At 42.3% G+C, this 26,867-nt stretch overlaps 2 protein-coding genes across 8 annotated transcripts in view; both read right to left on the reverse strand.

Moving 5' to 3' along the window:
- Nucleotides 1-132: 132 nt before the first annotated feature.
- Nucleotides 133-18,807, reverse strand: LOC113032939 (long-chain-fatty-acid--CoA ligase 1-like). Of its 5 annotated transcripts, none has more exons than XM_026186099.1 (22): nt 18,515-18,807; nt 18,350-18,412; nt 9,435-9,740; nt 9,156-9,270; nt 8,098-8,162; nt 7,645-7,746; nt 7,325-7,424; nt 6,630-6,805; nt 5,008-5,040; nt 4,865-4,916; nt 4,702-4,775; nt 3,739-3,816; nt 3,500-3,634; nt 3,229-3,363; nt 2,803-2,898; nt 2,522-2,594; nt 2,312-2,400; nt 2,099-2,215; nt 1,863-2,006; nt 1,674-1,778; nt 1,318-1,389; nt 133-1,198 (listed from the first exon to the last, which is right to left on the reverse strand). In XM_026186099.1, the coding sequence occupies exons 3-22, from the start codon at nt 9,612-9,614 to the stop codon at nt 1,058-1,060; spliced, it is 2,082 nt and encodes a 693-aa protein (XP_026041884.1). In that variant the 5' UTR covers nt 9,615-9,740; nt 18,350-18,412; nt 18,515-18,807; the 3' UTR covers nt 133-1,057. The 5 variants fall into 5 exon arrangements, with proteins under 5 accessions (XP_026041884.1, XP_026041894.1, XP_026041913.1 ...); XM_026186109.1 differs by lacking the exons at nt 18,350-18,412; nt 18,515-18,807 and adding exons at nt 9,925-9,993; nt 10,120-11,078; XM_026186128.1 differs by lacking the exons at nt 18,350-18,412; nt 18,515-18,807 and adding an exon at nt 10,145-11,078.
- A 225-nt stretch (nt 18,808-19,032) lies between these two features.
- Nucleotides 19,033-26,867, reverse strand: part of st3gal5 (ST3 beta-galactoside alpha-2,3-sialyltransferase 5) — a 29,630-nt gene continuing 21,795 nt past the window's right edge. The window contains exons 3-7 of one of the 3 annotated variants that reach the window (XM_026186198.1): nt 24,002-24,119; nt 22,944-23,077; nt 21,894-22,080; nt 21,031-21,189; nt 19,033-19,982 (exon numbers count right to left, since the gene is read on the reverse strand). In XM_026186198.1, coding sequence (XP_026041983.1) covers nt 19,725-19,982; nt 21,031-21,189; nt 21,894-22,080; nt 22,944-23,077; nt 24,002-24,119 — 856 coding nt within the window. In that variant the 3' untranslated portion in view covers nt 19,033-19,724. Of the gene's footprint in view, nt 19,983-21,030; nt 21,190-21,893; nt 22,081-22,943; nt 23,078-24,001; nt 24,212-26,867 lie in introns of all 3 variants that reach the window. The other 2 variants (XM_026186180.1, XM_026186189.1) reach the window with 2 other exon arrangements.

The following is a 26,867-nucleotide window of genomic DNA, read 5'->3' on the forward strand; positions in this document are numbered from 1 at the left end:
TGATTAAATATAACAAGAAGAAATGAGAATCTTTAAATTTTGTGCATTAGTGAAGCAATGTACAAACATTACACCGATTTTTTTAATCAAATATTTTACAAAATGTGACATTAAAAACAATTATAATACAAATCAATGTTATTTTTCCTTGTTATCTAAATAATGCATTATTTAAAAAACCGATTCATTCACCAAATCTCTTCCCTTCCTGAACCCACTATAAAGTAATTAAACATTAACAAGGCTTTCCCTCTGTGTCTGCTCCGTATGTTCCTGAGTGACTTCCCTGTGTACAGTAAGCTAACATTGAATTGTTTCATCTGCTGATCCCCCTAGACAAGCCCTGACTGCAACTAAATTACTTCATGCAGACAATGAAGGAACCAAGTGAAACAATCTTGCTGTTAAAAATTTCAACACTAAAACAAAATCATGACATCAAACTGTCTCATCAATGCCAGTGAACCATTCTGTGTGAGAATGATGCAAAACAAAAGTGCACAATGTGTGTTTGCTTTTTGCTGGCCTGAGATTTGTGATGTGACAAAGTTGAAGTACAAACAAAAAACAGCTTCTTCAGACTCAGCACCTTATCAGCATCATCATCATTAATATTTAAATATCAAGGACTAATCAATTCCATCAACAGTTAAAATTGACTTCCTGTCTTGCGTACCACAGATCCTGTAGTCAAATTATTTTTGTGTTCTGTTGAGCATGACAATCGTGTTGTTTGGCCGTGAGAACTAAAGCGAGTCCTCAGGGTTTGTACTGTAGTGTCCTTGTCTTCGTCTATGTCCATAAAATCACATTACTGATTTGATAAGCACCATTGTGTGTGTGGAAGTAGTTGTTACTTTTAATTAAGCCAGGTAATAAAAAGATAACCTGCTTTGTAGTACAGGCCTGTGATGATGGCCTCAGAGGGTCTCATTCATTTGCTTTCTGTTGTGTGCTTCAGCTTGTACCTCAGTTATTCTTTCCCCTTTTAATTGAATCTAAAGCACCATTAGAAGAGCTGCCGCCTATTCTTCCCTCCCGCTCTCCACCTGTCCTTCTACATTTTGATCCCAGCGTATAACTCGTCGATCTGGGATCTGAAGTACTGGCGCAGTTCGTTCCTCTTGGCCTTCATTGTTGGAGTGAGCAGGTCGTTTTCGATGGAGAACAGCTCGGTGTGAATGCAGATGGCTTTTACCTAAAGAACAGACATGTGGCCAGGTGGTGTTAGTGACAATAATAATATTACTTCTAATATTTGATGGAAAAACAATTCAAAGTATACAGAAATACTTCAACTATGACTGAGTGCTGTACCTGCTCAAAGGACTTGAGGCCTCCTGCCTTGCCCAGCCTCAGCATGTCTTCCAAGATGGCTGCTTTAACTTCCTAAATACAGAAGAATGAAAAAATTCTCAATATATTACTCAATATTAACATTGTTAAGCTGCTGAACACTGGCCTATGATTCATTCAACCATAAAGAGAAACCTAAACAACAGACGAACCAGTGTTGTGTGTACACATAATAATTAGCCATCAGATTTTGCCTTATAAACCGTTTATATTTGCACATATTTCTATAAATCGCTCCACCTATTTCACCTGCAGCAAAAATATAAAGAAATAAGGGATGGCTCAAGACTTTTGTGCAAGCTTTCTGAATCCATTACCGCTCTGCCACATAGTTCCAGGTAGTTGCCCTGCAATCCCAGCGTCCTCCTGGTCCAGTCAGACAGGAAGTCGGGGTCAGGAACCACCACTGCTACCAGGCACGCCTGGAGGCAAACAACATGTAAATGTATCTCATTCAAAGTGGACTTTGTTCTAGAGAAACTTGCAGTTTTAAAGAGAGGACCTACCTGCAGACTGTCTCCATGCACAAATACCTGCGCCACCGCATCACTCCTCATGTAGATGTTCTCTATCTTCTCAGGAGCAATGTACTCGCCCTGTGCCAGCTTAAAGATGTGCTTCTTTCTGTCCACGATCTTCAGGGTGCCATTCTGTAAACAAACACGCGCACGCACTGAATCCTGGTGTGGCCACAGACCACATATGTATTGAGCTTAATGTAATGAACAGATGAAGAACCCACCGGAAGCCATTTCCCAATGTCTCCCGTGTGGACCCACCCATCTGCATCGATGGTCTCTGCTGTTCTCTCTGGGTCATTTAGATAGCCTTGGAATACGTTGGTGCCCTTCACGCACACCTGGAACACATACGCACACGTGACTAGTGTGAATGACTGAAACAACTATGGACATTAAGTAAGCTATATGTGCTGATGTCAGCTTTTTAGTTTTACCTCTCCCTCTCCATTTTCAGCCAGGTAGTTCATCTCGGGTACATCCACCAGTTTAACTATGTTACAGGGCAGAGGCGCTCCAACATGACCTGTTGAGATGAAGTCAGTTTGAGGTCATCTTCAGATCAGTAATCATTTCATACTTTTACATAGTTGGTTAAAGTAGGTTAAGTAAGGTTGGTTAAGTTCTGCAGCTTTGTTATGTGCTACCTGCAGTGCAGTCTCCAGGCATGGTCACTGTGCAACCTGCAGTGCACTCGGTTTGTCCATAGCCTTCATAGAACTGAGACAGAGCACAAACCACAATTATTATTATAATCGTTAGTGATGCTGCTGCTACAGACAGAATTATGCAACATGGAAAATGACAAAAGGAGGGCGGGGTGGATCATCCCAGAGGACATTACTGTGATGTCACATACTACGGAAGTAAAACACCACAGGATAACAGTAGATTACATTCAGCAATTGTGTGTGTGTGTGTGTGTTACCTGACAGCCTAGTGCAGCTCTGAGGAAGGTGAGAACAACTGGAGATATGGGAGCTGCTCCTGTTATCATGAGACGCACACAGCCACCAAGACTGGCCTGCAGAGGGCAGCACATCACATTATTTACTTCACAGCTGCTCAAATGCATCCCAAACAAACTCACTCAGACATTGTTAATGCTCTGATACTACAGTGTTTTTGTATCGTCATTGTTTGCTCTGTTTTCCATTTTCCTAGAATGGAAAATTTCCTTTTAATAATGTGGATCCCCAGGTAACGAGTAGGTTGGTATTTATGTTTTTTTTTTTAATTTTTTCACTGTTGTTTAAAATAATAAACTGTATATATTCATGGACAATTAGTCATTTTGTCATAACAGCAGCTGAAAAAATAGTATTAAAATAAAAGCGGTGCTGGCTCTGAATACCTGGACCTTGTTGAAGATGAGCTTATCCCATATACTGTCTTTCCTGATGATGCCTTTCATGATCTCAGAATGCTTCCTCTTGAAGGCAAATTCCAGCAGCCAGCGCTTCCAGGGTGAGTTGGCCAGACCGAAGATCTACACCAGAAGAATTACCAGGATTAAACAGAACAACATCAGTAAAGCTTACGATCAGCACTGCATTTATGCAAAATCGTATCTTTATAAGATATCATAGCACACAAATGAGCAGAGTGCTTACACTTCTTCATACCTTATCATACATTCTGTTTAAGAGTCGTGGAACCACGGGGAACACCGTAGGCTTCAGCACCTTCATGTCATCTGACAGTCGACGAATATCTCCCTGGAAATAACCAATCCTGGCTCCATGTATCAACATGACTCCCTACCAGACAGGGAGAGGAAATTTGGGACAATGTTATTAAAAGGAGCCTGACACAGCAGGCCGGAAGGAATCCTCCTTGATTTTTAACGACAGGTGGAACAAACCTGCACGACCCTCTCAAACATGTGAGCCAAGGGCAGATAGGACAAATGGATATCATTGGGAAGCACTGGACAGGTGGTCTAAAACAAACACACACAGCAAGCAATCAACACAAAGACAAACACACATGCACAAAGACAGAGATGGAAAGCATTAACCTTCGTAATCCCCCCGCCCTCCCCAGCATGTAGGACAGATGCAGAAAAGACAGCAAGCTTCTTCTGAAGCGGTCTGAACGTACGACTGGAGAGAAGAGGGACGAGACCATTAAAGGTCTTAGTGAGCTGTGTTTTCTCTATCTTCCCTTCAGCATTTTTCCTTTCCTTCTCCTTCCTGAAGCTGCATAGACACTAGAAGCGATGTGCAGTGATGTGGGGACAGGGCAGAATAAAAATTAAGGCTATTTGGTGACTTTGAGTGTCTACTGGTGAACAAACTCCTGGTGATGAAAAGTGGGCAGTACCCACAATCAATAAAGTCTCAACTTCCAGGCAAGCACCTGAGGAAACTACTAGACTGACATACGATACGTTAGAGCTGGGGAGTCAAACATAAGGCCCGGGGGCCAAATTGGTCCAACAAAGACTGCAATCTTTGGACATACATTTTACACTTTTTGTTATATTTTCATAAGTTTTACAGTTTTTCCTACTGATAAAGAGACAATTCATATAACATCAAAGTAACAGACAAACAAATGTTTTCTTTAACTACTATAGAAACTTTAGTTTTCTACATTGAGTCCGTAGTAATTCTGAAATGTTTTCTGTAATTTTGCACATTTATTTATTTACAATTTAAGCCTTAAGAGTCACGGCAACAGATTACTTTCATTTACTAGAAAAACATTTTCATGTTATGTAGAAAAACTCAGAAGGGTCACCACAAGGTCTCAAACGACCAGCTTCAAAGAGATGTGCGATGAGCAAACAGAGAGATGGTCTATGATTACATCAGCACCTCACCCCTGTAATCTTGATGACAGCTGAGCAGTTGGAGACAATATTCCCATGTGTCAACATAGCTCCCTTTGGTTTTCCTGAAAGTGCGTACAGGAGACATGGCAAATATTTTAGTTAACTCAAATCAGAGTGGCTGCATGTCACTGTGAGTCTGTGGATGTGTCACCTGTTGTTCCACTGGTAAAGCAGATGACTGCCATGTCCTTGGGCTGAGGGGGCTGAAGAGATGGAGGTAAAAATGGATCAGACAGCATAACAGACAGCATCCTCAATATTTAGAGACAGTCTAACAGGCCTGTGTTTACATACCAGTGGTTCCTGGTGGTTGGCCTTCCCTATGGCCTGTGCAACAAGAAAAGCAGGTTAACTAACAGATCTGAGAATACAGAGATAAAAGGAAATGATGACAACTGAGACAAAACAACAGGAAACGTAGGCCGAAGAAGTAACCATCTAAGAAACAAATGAAAGTGAAAACAGGCCAAATAAACACAAAGCAGCAAGGACAGCAAAACTAAACTATTTGCCTACTTCCTGGATTATTAGCTTTTTGCACATCTGTCACACTGAAATGTTTCAGATTACTAGAAAAATTTGAATTTTACACAAAGTTAATCAAAGTAAACTTTTCATTAAGTAAAGATGAAAAGCTATCAAAGCCAGTCTGGCTCTGTGTAAAAGCTGTTAACTGGTTGTGCCACCCTCGTATTTGTGATAACCGATAAATCTGAGACGAGCCTGTTCTTTTTGGTCAGCAGTGATTTTCTCCTTGTAACTCTCCCATGATATCATCTCTTTTCTTATTGTTGAATCATGAACTTTGACCTTACTGAGATAAGTGAGGCTTGCAGTTCTTTAGATGTAGTTTTATTTTTGCGCTACCTCCTCGATGTGTCATTGATGCACTCTAGGAGTAAATCTGATTATGTGCCCAATCCAGGGATGGTTCACTCGAACGTTTCTAGATTGATCCATTTGGGCTCGCCCTTAGAACTGCATTTGTAACAACTTTGTAACTGATAGATGTCAAGGACTTTGTTTCCTTTTGGTCTTTTAAACTTTATTTCTTTTAACCTACTTCACTTTGTTAGACAGGTTTAGCATTTCAGTGATTTCATGAGTCAGAAGGTTTGACAGTAATCAAATAAAATTAAACTCAACTTTTTGAGAATGTGGTTAATGGCATTTAAATCATGGTTTAAAAAGGGGGGGGATCAATAACTTCACACATAGAAGGTCTGGGAAGCTTTTTTTCTTTGAATAAATGAAGTTATAATTTTAAAAGACTGCATTGTGTATTTACACCTCCCACTGTCACAGCTGGACACAGGGAGGTGTTTAGCTCAGTATACACATTTTGGGTATTTGGGTCAGATCACATTTAAGTGAATCGCTCTGGAGTTCATTTGGACTCGCACAGAGACCACCTCCTCCAAAGCGTCTCATTGTGGTGGTTCTGGTCTGCACCAGAGTGTGATTACTGTGCTCACATCTGTCCAAGTGAACCACACCATTGACACGGATTGAAAGGTGGGGAGCGTCCCTTTTAATTGACAGCAGTTCTCTGCTAGGTTGGATAGGTTTTCTTTCCCCCTTAATAAATGAAGTCATCGTTTAAAACTGCATTTTGTATTTACTCTTGCCTTTGTCTAATATTCCAATTTGTTTAATGATCCGAAAGATTTGAAAGTGTGAGAAATATACAAAAAATAGAAAATCAGGAAGGAATTGAGTACTTTTACAGCACTGCACAAAAACAGAAAACAAAGGAGAAGCTGTTGAAGGAAAAGAATAAAGTTTATTAAAGGTAAAAGCAGAAGAATGAAATAATTACACACAAAAGACAAAGAAATTACGATAAATAATAATAATAATAATAATAATAATAATAATAATAATAATTAATTTAAAAAAAGAAAAAGCCTTCTGACCATCATCTCCTGCAGGCTGAGGATGTGGATTCCAGCCTGCTGTCCCCGTTCGATCAGGCTGGTGTTCGGGCTCTCCATTAGAACAATTGTTCTCACACTGTGTTTCGTGTTGTTAATGCAGTCCAGCACTAGATTGACTTTATCCATCACATCGCACACTATAGTTGAGATAGAAGCTGCAAAAACAAATAGCAGATAATCAGCTGAACGTCTTCAGAAAAACCTCTGCCATGTATCCAAATCTTCAACATTATGCACTCCACACTGTATATAAATGCCACTTGTTTTGCACATATTCAACTCTGTATATTTTATATATTTTATTATTATTATTATTATTATTTATTTATTTTTTTTACTATTTAATTTGTAAAAATGTGTATACACACACACACACACACACACACACACACACACACACACACACACACACACACACACACACATGTAGGAAAATATTTAGTATACACATCCAGAAATGCATACACTATTATATATTGTACATATATTTATTAGTTTCAGGTTGGCCATTCTTGCATTTTGCTCGTTTGTGTTGTTGTGTTTGCACATCTCTGTTGCTTGTGGGGCTCGCACACAAGAATTTCACTCGCATGTGCTGTGCCAGTGTGCCTGCACATGTGCTGTGACAATAAAAGTGATTTGATTTGATTTGATTTGAAATCACCATTGTTTACCTTTGTCTATAATATAGCTGATAGCCTCTGTTCCCAGCGTGTCATACAGAGGGACTGACACCAGAGAATAGGTGTAACACGCCAGCTCACTGATGGTCCACTACACACACAAATCAGAATCATCAGAATCAGAATACTTTATTGATCCCTGGGGGAAATTATTTAAACAAACATTACAAGATTAAGTTTGATAATGACTCCGTCGTCAAAAAGCAGCACATTCAGGTTCATCTTAGCACTGAAGTAATGAGGCTGTGAGATCATAGAGCAGCTGCTTGTTAAAGTAAAGACTAAAACCTTGAAAGTGTGCGATTATGTACCTCTGGTCTGTTCTGAGAGAATATGCCGATGTGAGAGTCGGCAGTCTTGCTGTTTCCTTTGTGAAGAAATGCAGAACCCAGATTCTCTGCTTGCTCAATTACCTAACACATAAACACACAGACACACACACCAGCTGTTAATGCTGACAAACTCAACCTTGTTCAGCCTCAGAAATCAAAGTTTGATTTATGCTCATTTTGCCTTTTCACCTTCTCATTTACATGTGATCACATTTAGCACAAAGTTACAAAGTGACGATTTCAGATTTGCATACAGAATAAAATGACGCACTTGCAGAGTGAATGTCACCGGCAAACAACGTGACCAAAAAGACGAGGTCACCTTTTTGACCACCACTTTGTAAACAACTGTTTATACTGACTGCAAACTGTAGCTTTCACCCTGGAGGCCATAGTGTTTATACAAGGTGAGCTAATCTTGGTATCTCTTACCTCTCTGTAGGAAATCCATTCATAAGGCTGTTTTGGCTTCCTGGAGCCGACACAGGGACCGTTACCTGGACGATGAAAGAGAAGAGTTACTACAGTGGAAAGTTAGAGCAACCTAATGTCACAAATTCAAAAGTGTTCCCAGGATGTCTTCATACACATATCCCTATTACACATATAGATGATTACACTTCCTACCCTGCATGCTTGGCTTCTGGCACAGCAGTAAACTGAAGTGTTGACTATTTTGTCAGGCTTCTGGCATTAAGAAAAAGTACGTAGGTCCCAAAGTCAAACAAACACTGCGGCATCACTGAGAGTTAAAAACTGTCTAAAGTCTTTCATCTTTAATAAAATGATCAGCGTTGCTGCTTTACCAGGTGTAACAATTAAGTTTAACATCCAGGCATCCATGAAAACAGGATTTAATAAATTTAACGGAGTTAGAAGTTAGCAGGAAGTTAGCTCGCTAGTTTCTACCTAAACATGATATAGCATGTTCTGACTGAGAGATTTCTGAAATAATTTAACTGTGCCTTTCATCTTCTTATCTAAATATGGACTTCTGGTTCCAAAACAACTGACACAATGGCTCTTATGGTTGGCACATACATGTGACAAAGCTGTTCCTCTAATGTGGAAAAACCACATGAGTGGTAATCCATGTCATTCACTTTCTTTTTCAGACCGTTCCTCTGCAAAAATGGAAAAAGGGTCCCATTTTTAAATGCTCATCTTTAAAGCAGCAGCATACATGTTTAATATGAAAACTGTAAAAACAACAGTTGCGGTCTCTACAGCTAAGTTTGCCTTAATGATCGCGTAGGAGGTTAATTTTTACATAACGTGTGTCATAAAATTGTATTAAAATATCTAAATATTCAAATAAAATATCCATCTTTTATATACAGTTTTTGTATTCAACAAAGTCAAAGTTACTATGAGATGTTAAACACATCATCACTACTGCACCAGTGCAGTTAAGGATGAATCTGAATGCGAGCTTGATTTATACAGTAAAAGTACCACATTGGGATTAAATTGTATTACTGGTGACTTACTGGACACTCTGGCGCCTCTGAGAAAGAATTCATACAACGTAGTGGCATCATCATAGATATGTGTCAAGGGACTGTCAGTGGTCAGTAGAACTGATCGGCGTGCCAAATCTCCACCCTCACAATGACAATGAAACAGATTGTGAATGCAACAATAACGACAGCAGCTGGAACGTTTCTGTATGAAAAATCTTGTTAGAGAATTAATGACAGCAAGTAATTTGTGGGTCACATCATCGATCAGCATAACTATCCTGTGACTCTGACAGGGACCAAACTTACCTGAACCTCAACTGACTGCATCTGCAGGTCACAGACCTGTGGGAGGGGCCTGGATCGTGTTGCCAGGTAATAGGTTGTTGCAGCAACCACAGCCCCAATGCTGACTAACACAGGGGTGGACATGTTTCTGACGTAGCAGCTGACATCTAGATCTGGCAGGTTCTGAATAAACTCCTCCATGTTATTTGCGATGAGGTGCCTTCAACAACACTGACTGCTCTGCTCTGTTCGTCCAGGTGCAGTTAGACTGAATGCCCTGAGGTGTGGTTGCAAGCAATATGAAGACGTTTTTGGCCAGGAGTTCACCTAGAAAGAGCAAGAGAAGACACATCGTTATTGTACTTTGAATCTTTTTTTATCCATAGTTTAGTAAAGTAAGTAAGTAAATTTTATTTATATAGCACCTTTCTAGATAAAAGATCACAAAGTGCTTCACACAGGGAAGACAAAGTATAAAACAAAAGCAGACAAAAGTTAACAAAATGAGTACTTCAATGTTTTGGTCAGAAGCCTTGCTGCAGCGTTTTGGACAATCTGCAGACGCTCCAGGGAGTTTTTTCTTAGAGATGTAAACAGTGAATTACAGCAATCCAATTATGATAAAATGACTGCATGAATAATAATCTCCAGTTCAGTACGAGACTTAATTTAGAAATGTTTTGTTAAGTGATAAAAGCAGGCTCACCAAAGTGAGCCGGGTCAAAGATTACCCCGAGGTTCCTGATGGACGATTTCACAAATGTTGAAAGAGGACCAGGAGCATTCATTATCTTAGGTACATGTCTGTCAGGAGCACATACAAGGACTTTGGTCTGTCCTTCATTAAGTTGGAGAAAGTTGTCGACCATCCAACCTTTAATGGATTCTAAGCACTCATTCAGAATCTGCAGCTTAGAAACATCTTGGGACTGGATATCATCTGGGTAGCAAATGCCCTCAAAGGGGCTTAAAATATGCTGGAGAGGAAGTAGATACATTAGAAACAATAAAGGCCCCAGCACAGAACCATGTGGCGCACCATAGGTTATGTTACGACCTGGCTCAAAAGCCGCAACATAAAAAAGGAGACGAATACCAGAGTATAGGTGAGAAGAGGTATTATCTTAGAATGGAATACCAGGTCGGCTAAAATGGCTGATGCCAGCAAGGCAAAGACAAGCGAGCTCCCTGGGAAGCTTGCCTCAGGTATGCTTTTATCCACACCTGACTAGGTGTGGCCAATTAGCACCAGCTGAACACATTGAGATGATTAGGGGCTACAGAGGGACGTAGCACCTCCTCCCTCAAAAGGGTTCCTCTAGGACCCCTAAATTCATTAAAAGCCCCTCTGAAGCCTCTAGGTCTTTGACCCACAAACCTGAAATAAAAGTAAAAGCTTAGAAGTGGAAGATGACCGGTATTTAGAAACTGTCACAGAAAAGTATCGTTCATATAGATATGAGGAGAACCACTCCAAGGCAGATCCAGATACACCGACCCAATGTTTCAGCCTTTCAAGCAGAATTCGATGGTCAACTCTACCAACATCAGGAGAACAGAACATTTTCCTGCATCATTTTGCATCAAAATGTCACTGGAGACTCTGAGAAGGGCTGTATGTCTGTGAAGGTTCTCAGTCATCCAGGTCATCGTAGTCTAAGGAGCTTGGAAAGAAAAGCATCAGGACTTCTTTAAGTTGCTTGAAGACGTTTCACCTTCATCCGAGAAGCTTCTTCAGTTCTAGGGTCAAATGGTGGAGAGTCGCAGATTTAGACAGAAGTCAGATATCGGCTGCTGATTATAACCAAATCTTCAAGCCGACACACACAGACAGCAGTGGCTGATGTTTATCCGGACCTGAAAGACTTTGGTCTAATGTAAGGGCTGTTTGTTTGTTAATAATAATCCTGTGCACTGAAGCGTGCAACATCTCTTTACTGTTAAGTACAGAAACCAAATGAAAGACTGCTGCTTTTCCCGTACAGTAATAGCAGGCGATCTCGTTCAGCTGTGACTCACGTTACAGTGCAATTGGATCGTATATCATATATTTAACAGATTCTCCCAGGCATCAGATGTATTCGTCCCATTCTGTGCCAGTGTTGTTGTTTAATAGTTGGAGGAGTTCTCAGCATTACAACAAAAACACAGTTAAGCCTCCCTCATCCCAGTTATTGCCCTCGCTCCCACCCTCTCCCTCTCTCGACCCTCATGTCAGGCTCGTGTGTCCCAGCCTACATCTCTCTATGTTTCCTGTTTTATTATTGTGCGTTCCCTGTTCAGTGTGTTTAGTTTTGCTCCCATGTTCATTCATGTGTTTCCACACTAAATACACCTCTCTGTGTATTTAGTGTGTTAGTTTTCTGTCAGTCGGGGTCAGGTCGTCTGCGTTCCATGTTTCAGGTATTCGTGTTAAGCATGTCCAGGGTTTTCATGTTCAATTCTAGTTTAGCCAATTTAGGTTATTCTTTATTTTTGTATTGTTTGCTTTGCCCTTTATTTTTGTAATTTTTCCATCAGCTATAACAAAAGCGCTTCATTTTGTCTGCGTTTGGGTCCACATTTCTTAGTCCACACAGTCTCCCAGCACAGACTGTGACTGCAAAGCTGTTGAAGAATAAACAGACTGGAAAGTGTGACATCTTCATGTGAGAACAGATGAAGACGATGACCTTATGGTCCAGACCAGCGGTGGGCAACTCCAGGCCTCGAGGGCCAGTGTCCTTGGTCAAATACAGCTGATTCAATTGGCTAAATGGCCTCCTCAACATGTGTTGAAGTCCTCCAGAGGCCTAGTAATGAACTAATCAATTAATTCAGGTGTGTTGACCCAGGGTGAGATCTAAAACCTGCAGGACACTGTTGCTTGAGGCCTGAAGTTGCCCACCCCTAGTCTAGACTCTAGAAAACACAGACAGCACTTCTCACAGCAACACCAAGGCAGACCCACGATTTGGACTTCTCCTCTCTCAGCTCTTAAAATGAAAGTTGCTGCATTCTCATTAGCAGGATAAAAGAAAAACTGTCTGTAAGACTGAACTGAAGTGTGAGAAAACAATCCTACTTAAAGCACAGCTTGAGTTGAAATGTACCTCAAGAGTTCAGGTTCCTGTATCAGCTGTGCCCTCTCTCACAGTCACATTCTGTTACTCTACATAAACTGCATAACAAAATACATCACTGTTAAATGTTAATGCTATTGTTTCTCTTTTAAGACCAAGAAAAAAAACATTGAAATTATAGAGTGCTCAATTCTTTGCATGTGGTCAAAATTATGAATTCAACAAGGGGTCGGATACTTCTTTCCCCGACTGCACATATGCAGAAAGAGTTCAATCAATTTCAGAAACTTAAATTACAAGTAATATTATTACAGAAAAGGATTTAGCATTTTTAAATAATCTTTTTTATTATTTTGGCAGACCACCCACCAATTCAGTTCAATTCAATTTATGTAGCATCAAATCACAACAGCAGTCACTCTAGCGTGCTTTATATTATAAGGTGAAGACGCTTCCACATTACAAGGAAACCTTCAGTCTAGTTTCTCATCCTTTGATTGCAGAGCGCTTGTTTCACCTACACTAATACTACTCAGTGTTTCATTTCCCAGCACATGCATGACAATAACATGAGCCAGTCTCTTAAACTGGAATAACCTGTAAAAGAAGAGGCTTAGCTGTGAATGCTAACTGTACAACAGTTAATAATAACAGGATAATGCAAGAACAACACACGACACACACTATTTCCGTATCCCCGTGTGTGTTTCTCCATGTTTTAACGTGTTTCTCACCCACTAACCTGTAACAGAGAGCAGCCAGGTGAGACACTGAGCATCCAGTGGCAGGGATCCTGCAGTTTTTACTGCCGCTCTGCCTTCACAATGCACTAATGCACCGTTGACACGCAACAGCAACAAACATTCTTTTAAGAGGTCAGGCGGGGCCACGGGAGCCCTCTAATTGGCTGGCTCCTGGAAAACGATCAGTCTTACTCAAAGTCAAACAATCAATGCATGTTTCTGTAATTTAATCTGATAGTGAAGACTGGGAGACCAAACCAAGCAAAGTTAAACTTGTTCTAATAGCAGTTAAATGCAGAGTATCTTCAAAATTAATAAACAACATCAATACGGACTCTTTGTCTGGTGACGCGTCTCTTTCATTTGTCTCATTCTCACACAGTTACAGCCTTCTTGCAAAGGACAGCAGGTTTCAGCAACGCCTGAGTGCCTTCACCTTTGCCACAGTGACCTATGACCCACATGTGGTCAGGTGAGCAAAGGAAAAACTATCTGACACAATGTTCTGGGGCAAAAGTGTGTGTGACCATACATGAAGTTATTTTCTGTCTTGTGATTGTTAAATATTGACTCATCTGTGTTTATCATGTGAACATGGTTCTCAACAGCCTTTAAGCTTAGGACAATATTCCCTCTGTGCTCGGTGCTTTCTATGTCAGCATGACCAGACCAACTTCCTTCTTTAAATCCTGTCAACTACACAACAGTGGACGATCACCAATTACACACACATCACTACAGTGGGCACATACTTCCTCCATGTCTTAAAAAAATAAAAATAAATATTTTTTAATATTGATGGTTAAAGAGCTGGTACTCATACAGCACTTTTCTCCTGAATTTGAGCACTCGGGCGCTTTCATGCTCACAATCATCCTTTTATCTGTATCCAAGCATGAGCTGCTCCTCACAAACACACTCACACTCCGATGGATGCATCACGGCCAACTCAGGGTTTAGCATGTTTTTTGTTTGTTTTTTTCTCTTTTTGCCTGTCCTCTTTGGCTCTTTTGCCATCAGAATTATTGTCTAAAGGCGAAGAAAGATGCCCAACGGACTTACTTTACCAAATTGACTATCCCAGCCTTGCCGTAATGGTCTATTTGATTCACCTTTTATTGTTTATTTTATTTTTTATTTTCACTTGCTAGATACGGGACAGACTGAATGAGGAAAAGAGAAGGGAGAAAGAAAGAGGGAAAGAAAAACAGCGGAGAAGAGGGACGGGGATAAAAAACAAAAACCAACTAAATAAGCAGACAAAAAAAACAAACACATCAATCACCTGGATCACCTGTTGAGAATGAAAAAAGAAAACAAGCAGAAGAAAACGAGAGCAATAGAATAAACAACATCACAATGATCTATGGGAATATGACAGTAAATACTAAATATTGAACATTATTGTGCAGCACCTAAGATCGACAGCGCACAGTGTGCTTTGAGGTAGGAGCCAAAAAGGGTGTAGTTTGTGTGTGTGAGCAGCCGTGTGTACACCTGTGAGCATGGACGCGTTTGTTTTTAAAAGGTTCCTTCATGTAATGATCTGCTAGAGGGTGTGGGGGGGCCACTGCCCCGTCCACCAGGGCATGAAGCAGGTATGGAGGAGATCAAGACTCCAGACATCCAGAGGCCCCCAGAACACAAGAGACCAAGGAAGACCAACAGAGGGGCAGCCGCGCCACTGTCCCAGTAAGAGCTGAGGAGAGTCCCAGATGAGGGGTCACTCAGCAGCCGCGGAGCAGAAGCCAGGGGGGGGTTGCAGTGACGTGCCCGTGAGCTCCGCCGGCAGCCAGCTGTGCCAGAGTGGCCTCAGGCCTCAGGCCGAGGCCACCCCACCCCTGAAGTGGCCCGAGCGAGCCCCAGGCTCCAGGCCCCGATAAGGAGCCACCAAGGAGTGAGCCGGTGTGTACCTGGACGCCCATCCCCGGACACAAAGAACCACCAACGCACCGATGTCTGAGGGCGTTTGCCACCGGCAGGGGAAGTGGTGGTGGGAGATAGGCCTCCATACCTTAGAGGGCCTGAGGTGTCCCCAGAGAGGTGGCATCTGATACCCAACCTGACATATAGATACAGACATACAGGCACACACAGACACAAACATCCATTCCCACCCTCATGCTCTCATATGCACTTACTCCACACTCAACCAACGTGGAGACAGACATAAAGAGACGCTGTACACACGATCACACTCCCCAAGCGTACTCTAAGAACCGGGTCTAGGTACCCTTGCCCCTGGAGGGGGAAACTGCACCCAGACCCAGGTGGTGTTACCCTTTTCCCTGCGGTGGGGAGAAGCAGACCGCCCCGACTCCGCAGCAGCAGGGAGGCCCCACACTCCAGACCCCAGTCGGACGGCCAACTCCTCCTCCTGGCCCCCCCGCTCCAGCAGGCCGCAGAGAACGGGGATGAGAGAAGACTCCAAACCTCCCTCCGCCAGGCTCATATGTAGTGTTGATGCATGTGTGTTCTAAGGTGCATTTAAAACCCAGGAGGGCATGGAGCTACCTGCCAGAGAGCAGCAGGTAAGCGCACAGCCCCTCCTGATAGCCCTCAGTGTCTACGTGTATTTAAAATTGAGAGGTGGGCAACGACGCCAGGGGTGAGGTGTACACCCTGATGGTCTTTTGGATTCCGTGTAGCGTGCCCACCCCCAAGATCCTATATGTATGTGTTATGAGAGTGTGAGTAATGTGAATGTCTAAGATTTTGAAATAAAATTGAGGCACAGGCAGCCAGAAGGGGACAGAGGGGGGGATGCCTCCCCTGCACCCTGGTGCACCCATTCTCATGTGGTACTCATGGCCATTGATCAATGGTCATGAGAATTTGCATAATTACGATTAAGGAACTGACCTCCCAGCCCATTGGTTTCAGTCATTATGCAAATGTACTGTTTATAAGATTTGGGGAAACCTGCAGTCAGCTGAGACTGAAGAAGTCACTTGGATGAGTGACGAAACGTTTCTCCCACAAACGCTACGTCCACATGAACAGAATCAACTTTTGGAGATATAAAGGAGAACATCACAGGATGATACCTGCAGGTCTGACAGCAGCAGGTGTATCACTCCTGTTTCTACCTGGAGACAGCAGTCGCCTCATTGTTCTGACACACAACACAAAACTATCCACAACACTACCCACTAACTACACAAGACAACACATTAACTACACACTACAAACACGCTAAACGTCACAAATCTCTCTTCCTAAACAACCAAATGTCGTATTGCCATATCATTTTTGATTGGTCGACATGGTGCATTTTTCCACCAACACAAAAGGGCTGTTTTTTGATTTGGTTTGGGGTTTTCTTTATTTTTTGCTCATAAGCAGAGAGTGCTCGCTGCGCTGTCCTTATACATTAAACGTGACGAAACTATTGAGGAAAAAACGCTGCATATATATTGTTTATCACGACTCTGGTTTTACGTGGCCTATCAACACAATTTATAAACTGGTATATATCACTTTGTTGTTTTGTCTTTAAGTGGTCATGTGATTGGCTTACCACGACTACTTTATTCTTCCTCAGTCAAACAGCAGCACTCATGCGATTGTTTTGCCCCCTTAGCTCCAGGTGTTGTGCCAAAAAGTTATCGTCGGGCAGAAAGTGATTGCCGTCTGCAGGAGCGCGCAGCTGCTTAAAGGTGTAGCGCCCAGATTACTTACAGCTACTTCCGTACAACTGATGCAGTAAGCTGAGCACAGCTTCAACCGTCTGTTGAAAAATAGTAACGCGACCGCAATTTTCTTGTTAGTAACAGTAACGGCGTTGTAACGATATTCCATCCATTTTCATCCGCTTTGTCCGGGGCCGGGTCGCGGGGGCAGCAGCCTAAGCAAAGAGGCCCAGACCTCCCTCTCCCCAGCCACCTCCTCCAGGGGGCATCCTTGTCAGATGCCCGAACCACCTCAGCTGGCTCCTTTCGATGTGGAGCAGCAGCTGCTCTACTCTGAGCCCCTCCCGGATGGCCGAACTTCTCACCCTATCTCTAAGGGAGAGGCCAGCCACCCTTCGGAGGAAGCTCATTTCTGCCGCTTGTATCCGCGATCTCGTTCTTTCGGTCACTACCCACAGCTCGTGGCCATAGGTGAGGGTAGGGACGTAGATCGACCGGTAAATTGAGAGCTTCGCTTTTACACTCAGCTCCCTCTTCACCACGACGGACCGGTGCAGCGTCCGCATTACTGCAGCTGCAGCCCCAATCCGTCTGTCGATCTCCGGCTCCCTTCTCCCATCACTCGCGAACAAGACCCCGAGATACTTGAACTCCTCCACTTGGGGCAGGAACTCATCCCCGACCCGGAGTGGGCACTCCACCCTTTTCCGGCTGAGAACCATGGCCTCAGATTTGGAGGTGCTGATCCTCATTCCCGCTGCTTCACACTCGGCTGCGAACCGTTCCAGTGCGAGCTGGAGGCCCTCACCCGATGAAGCCAACAGAACCACATCATCTGCAAAAATCAGAGATGAGATTCTGAGGCCACCAAAGCGAAAGCCCTCCGCCACTTGGCTGCGCCTAGAAATCCTGTCCATAAAAATAATGAACAGAACCGGAGACAAAGGGCAGCCCTGGCGAAGCCCATCACCCACCGGGAACGAGTCCGACTTATTGCCGGCAATGCGAACCAAGCTCTTGCAACGGTTGTATAGGGATCGAATGGCCCGTAGCAATGGGCCAGACACCCCATATTGTAACGTTGTAACGATAGAAATAGTAATTAGTTAGATTACTCGTTACTGGAAAAAAGTAACGCCGTTATTCCCATCACTGCAAAACACACACACAAATACACCAACACAGTAACGACTAAAGTGTTGTGTTGTTGCACTTTGCCAGCTTTTAAAACACAACCTCCAGCAGCTTGTTCATGCCCCGCCTCCCTTTAGCAGCGGTGCCCGGAGACACATCTGTCTGACAGCGCTGACTGGACTTAAGGTCGGAATGGAAACTCCCCCCCCCCCCACACACACCGCACTAGCACTATTAAAAGCGTGCACAGCATTTGTCATATCATAATAATTTATCATATTAATAAGTGCGCGTGCAAACACAGGTTAGTGTTGTTTTCTGTCACGCGCCACCTTTATGGTTTCGCTTGAATATAATTAACTTACCTGATTTCTAAACGGAGCTCGCTTTGATATTCTTCTTAATGCCAGCTGGGATGTGCTGTTCTCCTATTAGCACACTTTCTTTAGCATACTGTATCAAAGCCAGCAAACGCACTATTATTTCTTTCAGTCGTGATTAACTGACTACGGTGAGCTGCTGTCGCTTACTTCGCACCTGTTCCCACGACTTCTTCCCGGTTTCTCGCTCCTCACCTCGCGCAGACCTGACCAGCCAATCATGGCATTACATAAGTTTCAAACTTCCGGACAAGTGTTTCTCAATAAGTTAGCAGTAAAAGGTTCAATGCGTAAAATACTAGATCCATGATTCAGCTTTGCGTTCACCAGTCAGTCTTTAAAAGGCGTGTTTTTCTCACGGGTCACTTTATGACAAGATGCAGCGTGGAAGGTAATTTCACTATCAGGGTCTCACATGGCTTGTCAGACCAATCAGCTGGCTAATCACTGGCTCAAAGCAGACTGTAAACTGCTCTCCTTTTAGTGTCACTCAGAGTTAATGAGAAGCAAGTAACTGTCAATATTTAGCCTGCAGCGTCCATCGACCTCCACACTTTGACTTTGTGTGCACCGCTGCAGGCAAATAACTGAACAACATAAGCATAAAAAAACAAAACCAGGCATCAACATACTACATCAAAAATAATGAAAAACTAAAAACAGAAGACTTTCTTCTTTTTTGGACTTTATTAATGAAGACCGACACAGGATGCTCACATGGCTGCGACATATTAAAATTCAGATCAGGAAATTGGATGTTAACATGAAAAAGTGCAAGTCAAATAAAACTACAACGATGTAGAAATAATAAAAATAAAATTATAAATCACATTTTATTTTCACCACAGATATCAAAGATCAGCCACTCGGGAAGAGCAGCAAAGCAGACTTTTTCAATATCACAACGAAGTGAATCTGCTAAAAACAGCTGAAGACACTTTGGTCCAATCTGTGCAACTGAATACAGATTCATTTTGTTCCACTGATAATTTACTGCTGTACAAACATAATTTTAACTTGCATCAGAACAATCACAACAACCATGATACCGAATAACACTGTTTACAAGTTACTGGTCGTGTTCCACAACTAAAAGTAACTCAAATACTGAGAAGCTCCTGATGCATTGCTGATGAGAATCAGTTATTACAAACTGGAAGCTTTGCAACACGTGTGTGTGAGCAAAGACAAGACTGTGGTCCAAGGCCCTTTCTCATTATAAACAAAGCAGTTCTTCATAAAGTGTTTTGTTAAAAATATCCTGTGACTCTTGCTTGACTTCTGTTCAGTGCCTCAGAGAGGATATGAAAATGTTCACACCACAAAAAGGAAGCGCTCTGCACTAGAAGGCTGTGGTGGGTCAGCTGTGGCAGTAGGAGCAGTGGATCCCCCCTGTCAGGTCAGTGATGGTTCCCTCTCTAACCAGTCTTTGCAAGAGCTCAGTCTCTCTGTTCACGTTGTGCATGCTCTGCTCCAGCATGGCACTCATAGGCAGCTGGTCATAGTAGTGCAGTGGCGCCCCGTGCTGGGAGAGGTTGTAGCCAAAGCCTGCCAGGCTGACCTCGTCACACAGCAGGCTAGCTAGAGTCAGCGCAGACACACCTAGAGTGGGAATGTTCTGCAAATATATGTAAAAAAAGGGTTAAACTTTCTTAAAGAGTAAAGACGTTTGTTTCTGTCTTCCTGTTGCAGATTTTTCACATCATTTTATTTTCTAAGCAAACTGACTATGGTTGAAGTAAAGAAGGAAAATGGACAAGAGTGAGACACCGGCAAAGTCAAAGTAATATAGGCCATAATAAATAAACTATGACTTAGCTTACTCTAATATGCACAGACAGGTAAACCGATAGTATCACGATATTAGCCTTTTGTTAACACCTTTCCCATGTCTGCCTGTAGCTCATGAGAACAGCAGCTCAGTGAGCTCCATTAGAAACCTCAGCGCTGAGTAACAACTTTATTCTTGTTCAGAATGACTTTATTACTCCAACAGAGTCGAAGACAGAGGTTAACATAACTTGACACACAGAACCACTTCTAAGCTTTTATTTTCTAATTTCACTAATCTGATCATTACAACTTAAATGAGCTCAAATCAGAAATGGTCACATCTGCTGCTGTTAGATAGTACTGCAATAGTCAAAAGTGACCACAAGGGGGAGTTGCTCCAACACAACAGACTGCAGGCTGGCTACAGCAGGCATGACGATTAAACCTGACACTTGGCACAGTGGCAGATGGACAAAGGGATGTTTTACTGTGCAAACAGATATAACTTGTTCTTTATTAGAAGGTTTAATTCCTAAGCTGGGCTAGCCCGTCTTTCTACGTGAAAAAAAAAAAAAAAAAAAAAAATACACAATACAAAGGCATTTCAAAAACGACTTCAATGAATCAGTAGTTTAAAAAGTATTTTTAAAACCTACTTCAGTTTTCACTTTAACCAGGGGTGGGGGAACTCCAGGCCTGAGTGCAGGTGTCCTGAATTGCATGGCTAAATTACTCAGCATGTCTTGTTCCCCAGAGGCCTGGTAATGAACTAAGATCTAAAGATCTAAAACCAGAAGGACACCAGCCCTCGAGGCCTGGAGTTCCCCGCTTTATACCAGATTTACGAACAGACACACTTTCACTTAATGTGTGGTATGTGAATCATCAATTACCTGGTCCCAGCCCCACAGGCGTGGCCTGGGAAGAGGATATTTCAGGAGGTCCAGTGCAGTCTCTCTGATCACATGTGGGTTTAGAAGTCTGAACTTACTGGCTTTGAGAGGGATTCTATCTGGAACCTTCTGCCAGAAAAAGAACCAATCCCACAGAGGCTGCAACACAAAGCACAAACTGTTGGTTTCTCAACAGCTCAGAACACTGACTCACAAGAAAACAGCAGTGAGATCTGAGACTGTGTCACACTTTCACGTAGAAGATGATACTGAGGAATTCACAAGTTGACAATGACTTATGGAGCTAGCAACGGAGACGTTACATAATCCAAGAGATCCATGTGATTAAACCACAGGTAGGGGAGGAATTCCTGGAAGCACACTTCAGCCAGACGTCTCACATATAATGTCTGATAAGAGCTTTTCTGATCTTTAAAAATGTCTCTCGTGCTTAGAGGCTATTTGTACTGCACATGATTTTTATTTTTATCTAATACTTTTTCTAATTTATTTTCTTCAAAGCTTGCTTTTATATTAAAATATGAGAATTGATTTCTAATCTTCACCTTACAGACAATCCCAAACTGTGCTATTACAGTGCTGCTACTATTTCCATTCAGTTTAACAGGATCATTCTAACATCTAACTGCATTTAAACATCTCAGTGTTTTTGACTCAGTGCAGCCATCATTATATTTATAAGTAGTCAGATTTTCCATATTTATCTGTTTCTCCAGGGTGTATTCTCCAAGATGGCATATTCTTAAATAATATAGCTTTAATCCAAGAACACGAGCTGATTTATTCGTGTGAAGGTGGGTTGCTGGTTAGTTTGATCAGATGAATTCAGCAGTGCTACTCACCACAGAGAGCTTGTTGATCATAGCAGAGCTCCAGCTGATGTCTCCGCTTTTATACACCACCGTCACAAACAGAGTGTCTGGGTCTGTGTCAGCCCAGCTAAGAGGCGTGCCCTCCGGGTAACTCATCCTGATGGTGGTTCGATTCCCAACGTCAATGCTGAACTTTCCCAGTGGACCTCTGTTTAACCTGAGGGACAAAGAGCCAAAAGCCGAATGACTTTCTATAGTAATATTAGTATGAAATCAAGAAACACCCCACGATATGATCCATCCATTCGCTTCCGCTTATCCTTTTCAGGGTCGCGGGGGTGCTGGAGCCTATCCCAGCTGTCATAGGGCGAGAGGTGGGGTACACCCTGGACAGGTCACCAGTCTGTCCAAGGGCCAACACACAGAGACAGACAACCACTGGCGCTCACATTCACACCTATGGGCAATTTGGATTAATCAATTTACCTATCCCCACCAACTGCATGTCTTTGGACTGTGGGAGGAAGCCAGAGTACCCGGAGGGAACCCACGCAAACACGGGGAGAACATGCACGCTCCACACAGAAAGCCCCCGGCCTGATGGTGGAACTGAACTCAGGACCTTCTTGCTGTGCGGCAACAGTGCTAACCACCGTGCTGCCCCCCACGATATGATATTAATCCAATATTTCACTCACGTTGCGATATTATTGCATTTTTTAACAATTTACAATCCACTGCTATCAGCCTGTGAATCTGTTGGTAATTACATGCAATACGTCTCTGCAGCCACTAACTGATAAACTGTCAAAGATCACATATCTGCTGCTGTCTTCATGGAAAGAAAGTCACATCTAACTATTACATTTGCACTCAGTAACCGTCCTGTTCTATAGGAATATTACCCGAATACAACAATAATTTGTTTAGTTAAATATCGATATTTGGTGTTACTGCCACCTCAAACATTGCAATACTATGCTGTATCGATTTTTTTTTTACCTGGTCAAACATGCATTCAATATGGTCAGGTAGGCTGTTTATTTTGTTCAGGTTTACTCATCAAGCAACAATTCTGACCTGATAATGGTGTCAAAGCGGTCAATCACTGGGCCAAGCTCCAAGCCTTTGAGAATGCCTCCGTTTCCCATGACCAAACAGCGCTGACATTTCCCTGCAGCCTTCTCAGGCTGTGGTGAGTCTGAGGCTGGTAGCTGCAGAGAGAAATTCACACTATTACATCTGTGCTCTGAAAAAGACTGATGCACAGGCGCACAAGTCCGTGGCTTACCACTGACTTGTGGTATATACGTGCATTCAGCTGCAGTGGTATATGTTCTGCATAGTGTAAACCAGGGGTGTCGAACTCCAGGCCTCGAGGGCCGGTGTCCTGCAGGTTTTAGATCTCACCCTGGGTCAACACACCTGAGTCACCTGATTAGTTCATTACCAGGCTTCTGGAGAACTTCAACACATGTTGAGGAAGTAATTTAGCCATTTAAATCAGCTGTGTTGGATCAAGGACACATCTAAAACCTGCAGGACACCGGCCCTCGAGGCCTGGAGTTCGACACCTGTGGTGTAAATGGAACACAAAAAAATAAGAGGAACACTTTCTAGCAAGAGTACGTCAAGTCAAGTGACGTCATTTAAACTTTTGGGGATTCTGATGTGATCAGTGAAGCAGCAGAGGGGGTTGTTAATTACTTTCAGCTGCTCTTAATGAAATTAACAACAGGTGCTCCAGGGGAACAAAAAGACAACCGCAGGAGCAAGAGTGGTTCCACAGGTGGAGGCGCTCACATGTTTTCCCTCCTTATCTCTTCTCACTAGTTAGCTAGTTTTGCATTTGGATAAGATCAGTTTCAGGACACCAGCCATTGTCTCACTGCATGCAAGCACGTTGGGGCCATGCAAACTACTGAGGATCATTTTGAGTTGCTTAGCTGCTGCATCTTTTTTTTCACTTTCATTTTTGGGTGTGTCTTTGAATTCAGCCCTCTGTAGGTTGATCATTTTCATCCCCCACCCTACTGAGAAGTGTTTATTATTTTTTGAGCAGTGGAAATCACTCAGATACTGAAGGATCTTAACCCCCCTGCCCAAAAAACAAAAAAAACAAAAAAACCTGCATTCACCAGTTTTTGCAGTTCTGCTACTTTGCTCTGAAGACCTCGGAACCCAAACGGCGGGGGATACAAGAAAAGGTCATCGTTCAGCGGTTCATCTTTCCACAGGAAGGGCTGGACATTGTGACTGGAAGCAGGGAGATGAGTTAACAAGCTCTGTCTGGTGTTGCCAGGGCGACACTGACTCTCTAAGACTCTCTGCACATATTCATGCACCAGCTGCAGGAAGAAGAAAGGAAAGCCAGTGTTGGGAAGGTTACTTTTAAAATGTATTCCACTACAGATTACAGATTACATGCCCCAAAATGTATTTAGTAACGCATTCAGTTACGTTACTCAATGAGAGTAACGTATTCTGAATACTTTGGATTACTTAATATATTATCATGCTTTTTTACAACTACATGAATGTACTATTGCTGTGTGATTTATTACTATTACTGAAGGTTACTCTCCATACCAACACCAACTAGATGTTTAAATCTTAATATAAATGAATAACAGTAGGTGGACATTAGGTAAGGCTGCACTTTTTGCAGCGATCTCTTATAGAAAACTATTCGGCGCGTATATAAAACAGGTCCGCGGCTCTGAACTGTAGTAAAGGGACCTCTGGCTAATACGTCGGGTTTGTGTTGGGCTCGTAGCTGAAAACTAGCTTTACTTTGTTGTCTGGGTCAAATTTGCTAGCGAGAGACAGAGAGAGGCGTTGAAAGGCTGCTCCAACGTAACTTATTGTTTCAAAGGAAAACAGGAACACAGTGTACAGTCGAGTCTTAACAGCTTACTTACAACTGGGCTACACTGGGCTGCATTCTTTAGGGCGATGCCTGTAACTCTCTGCCTTCATAATTTTGAATAACAATTAAAAAAAATATTTCTTCACATCTTTCTGTGGGCCGCAGTACACGTGACATGGGCCGTGAGATTGTGACACAGGCATTAGAGCCTCTTAATGCGTGTTTTGTTTGGATTTCCACCGGCGTGGAATTACCAAAAATAAGAGAGATCATAGCCGAACATATGAAACAGGAAAAGACCGCTGTGTAATCCATTTATTTCAACAAAGTAACTGTATTCTGAATACCACATTTTTAAACGGTAACTGTAACAGAATACAGTTAGTCATATTTCGTATTTTAAATACGTAACGGCAGACCGTTTTCATCTTAGAAAATAAAATAATGTCAAAAAGGGAATGAAAGTTTAACTGATTGAAAGACATATGGATCTGATAGATGGGATTATGTAAAAAGCTGAATACAACACAACAAGCTGTCTGCACACCAAGTAAAAAGTGTAATGCAGCACTTCACATCCGGGGCGCTTATCTAATTTCATGACCTGGCTCAGGTTTATAAAAAAAACAAAGCGGCTTCAAACGCCACGTCTTCTGTTACAGAGGCTCGTTCTCTTGTGGTTTTTGCATCTATATCAGAACAACAGCGCAGACACACAGGACAGTGTCAGCTCAGTTTCAGGGCCAGTTAATGAAACGATGAACAACTAGATCAGGTTTAATGTGTAAAAAAAACTGGCACCATTAGCTCACGTTACGGCTGCAGTTATCGATTATTTTCAAAATTGAGTAATCAATTAATTATTCCATTGATTAATCGAGCAATAGGTTAAGAAATACTTGTGTTATTATTGAGAAAATGCAAAATATGTAAAAAAAACCCTCAAACAAAGTCAAAGGTCAAATAAGATCTATCCAAATCTAAACAAATCTAAACTATATTAGTGTTTTTGCACTGCTGCTTTACAGGATACAGACAATGCTGGACAACACCTCCCACCCACTCCATGACGTGCTGGCCAGTCACAGGAGCGCGCACTGAGACTATTCATATTACCACTGAATAACACAGAAATCATCTTTCTGTACAACTTCTCCATTTAATGTACAGTTGCACCCTTTCCATGCTCTATAGTGAAAATAACATAAGTTTTACCAGTTAGAGTAAAAAAAAGAAAAAAGAAAAAAAAGAAAAAAAATTATATATATATATATATATATAATTATTTTAGGGGTGCAACGATACTCTATCGATATTGAACCGTTCGATACAGTGCTTTCGGTTCGGTACGCATATGTATCGAACAATACAACATTTATTTTATCAACTTTCCTTCTTACGATGTTGTCTGTGTTGAGCGCTCAGTGGATCTGCGCTCGACAGTGCAGCCTAGGCGGAGTAGTCGAACACAGATTCACTGAGCGCAGCGCAAGCTAGCGAGACAGAAGTTAAGCTCTCCTTGCAACATGGCAAATTGAACCTCCCCCACCCTCATTCAGATCTGGCGTTTGGAACTATTTTGGTTTTCATGTGACGTATGACCCTGAAGGTAAGCGCGTCATGGACTAAAGTAAAACAGTATGTTGGATGTGCCACGCAATGCTCAATTACATGGGTGGGAACTAGTGTGTTAGCGCAGTTAGCGTGTTAACGTGTTGGCCGTCCAGCCCCAGGCACGGGGCAATCCGCGGTATCTCGTTAACTGAGATTTGTTGTGGCGTTAACGTCATTTCAGCGAGATTAACGCTGACAGCACTAGTGGGAACACAACGAATATGACTGCACATTTACTCCGACAGCATCCTAGTGCAAAGACATGTGGAAGCAGACAAAAACAACAAGCACGTATGCTTTTTTTGTATCGAAAAAATATCGAACCGTGACGCCAAAGTATCGAACCGAACCGTGAATTTTGTGTATCTATATATTTATTAGGGGTGCAACGATACACAAAATTCACGGTTCGGTTCGATACTTTGGCGTCACGGTTCGATATTTTTTCGATACAAAAAAAATGTTCATGCCTTTTTAATTTGTCATTTATTAAAATTATAAATATATATTTTAACTCAAAA

The sequence above is a fragment of the Astatotilapia calliptera genome, chromosome 2, assembly GCF_900246225.1.
Source record: "Astatotilapia calliptera chromosome 2, fAstCal1.2, whole genome shotgun sequence".
Lineage (NCBI taxonomy): Eukaryota > Metazoa > Chordata > Actinopteri > Cichliformes > Cichlidae > Astatotilapia > Astatotilapia calliptera.

Coding starts and splice junctions, on each gene's coding strand:
- LOC113032939 (XM_026186099.1), bottom strand. CDS start 9,614: ATGGAGGAGTTTATTCAGAACCTGCCAGATCTAGATGTCAGCTGCTAC. Junction 3,817..4,701: donor CTGTCATCAAGATTACAGGG/GTGAGGTGCTGA, acceptor TGTTTGTTTTAG/ACCACCTGTCCAGTGCTTCC. Junction 1,199..1,317: donor GCCTCAAGTCCTTTGAGCAG/GTACAGCACTCA, acceptor TCTGTTCTTTAG/GTAAAAGCCATCTGCATTCA.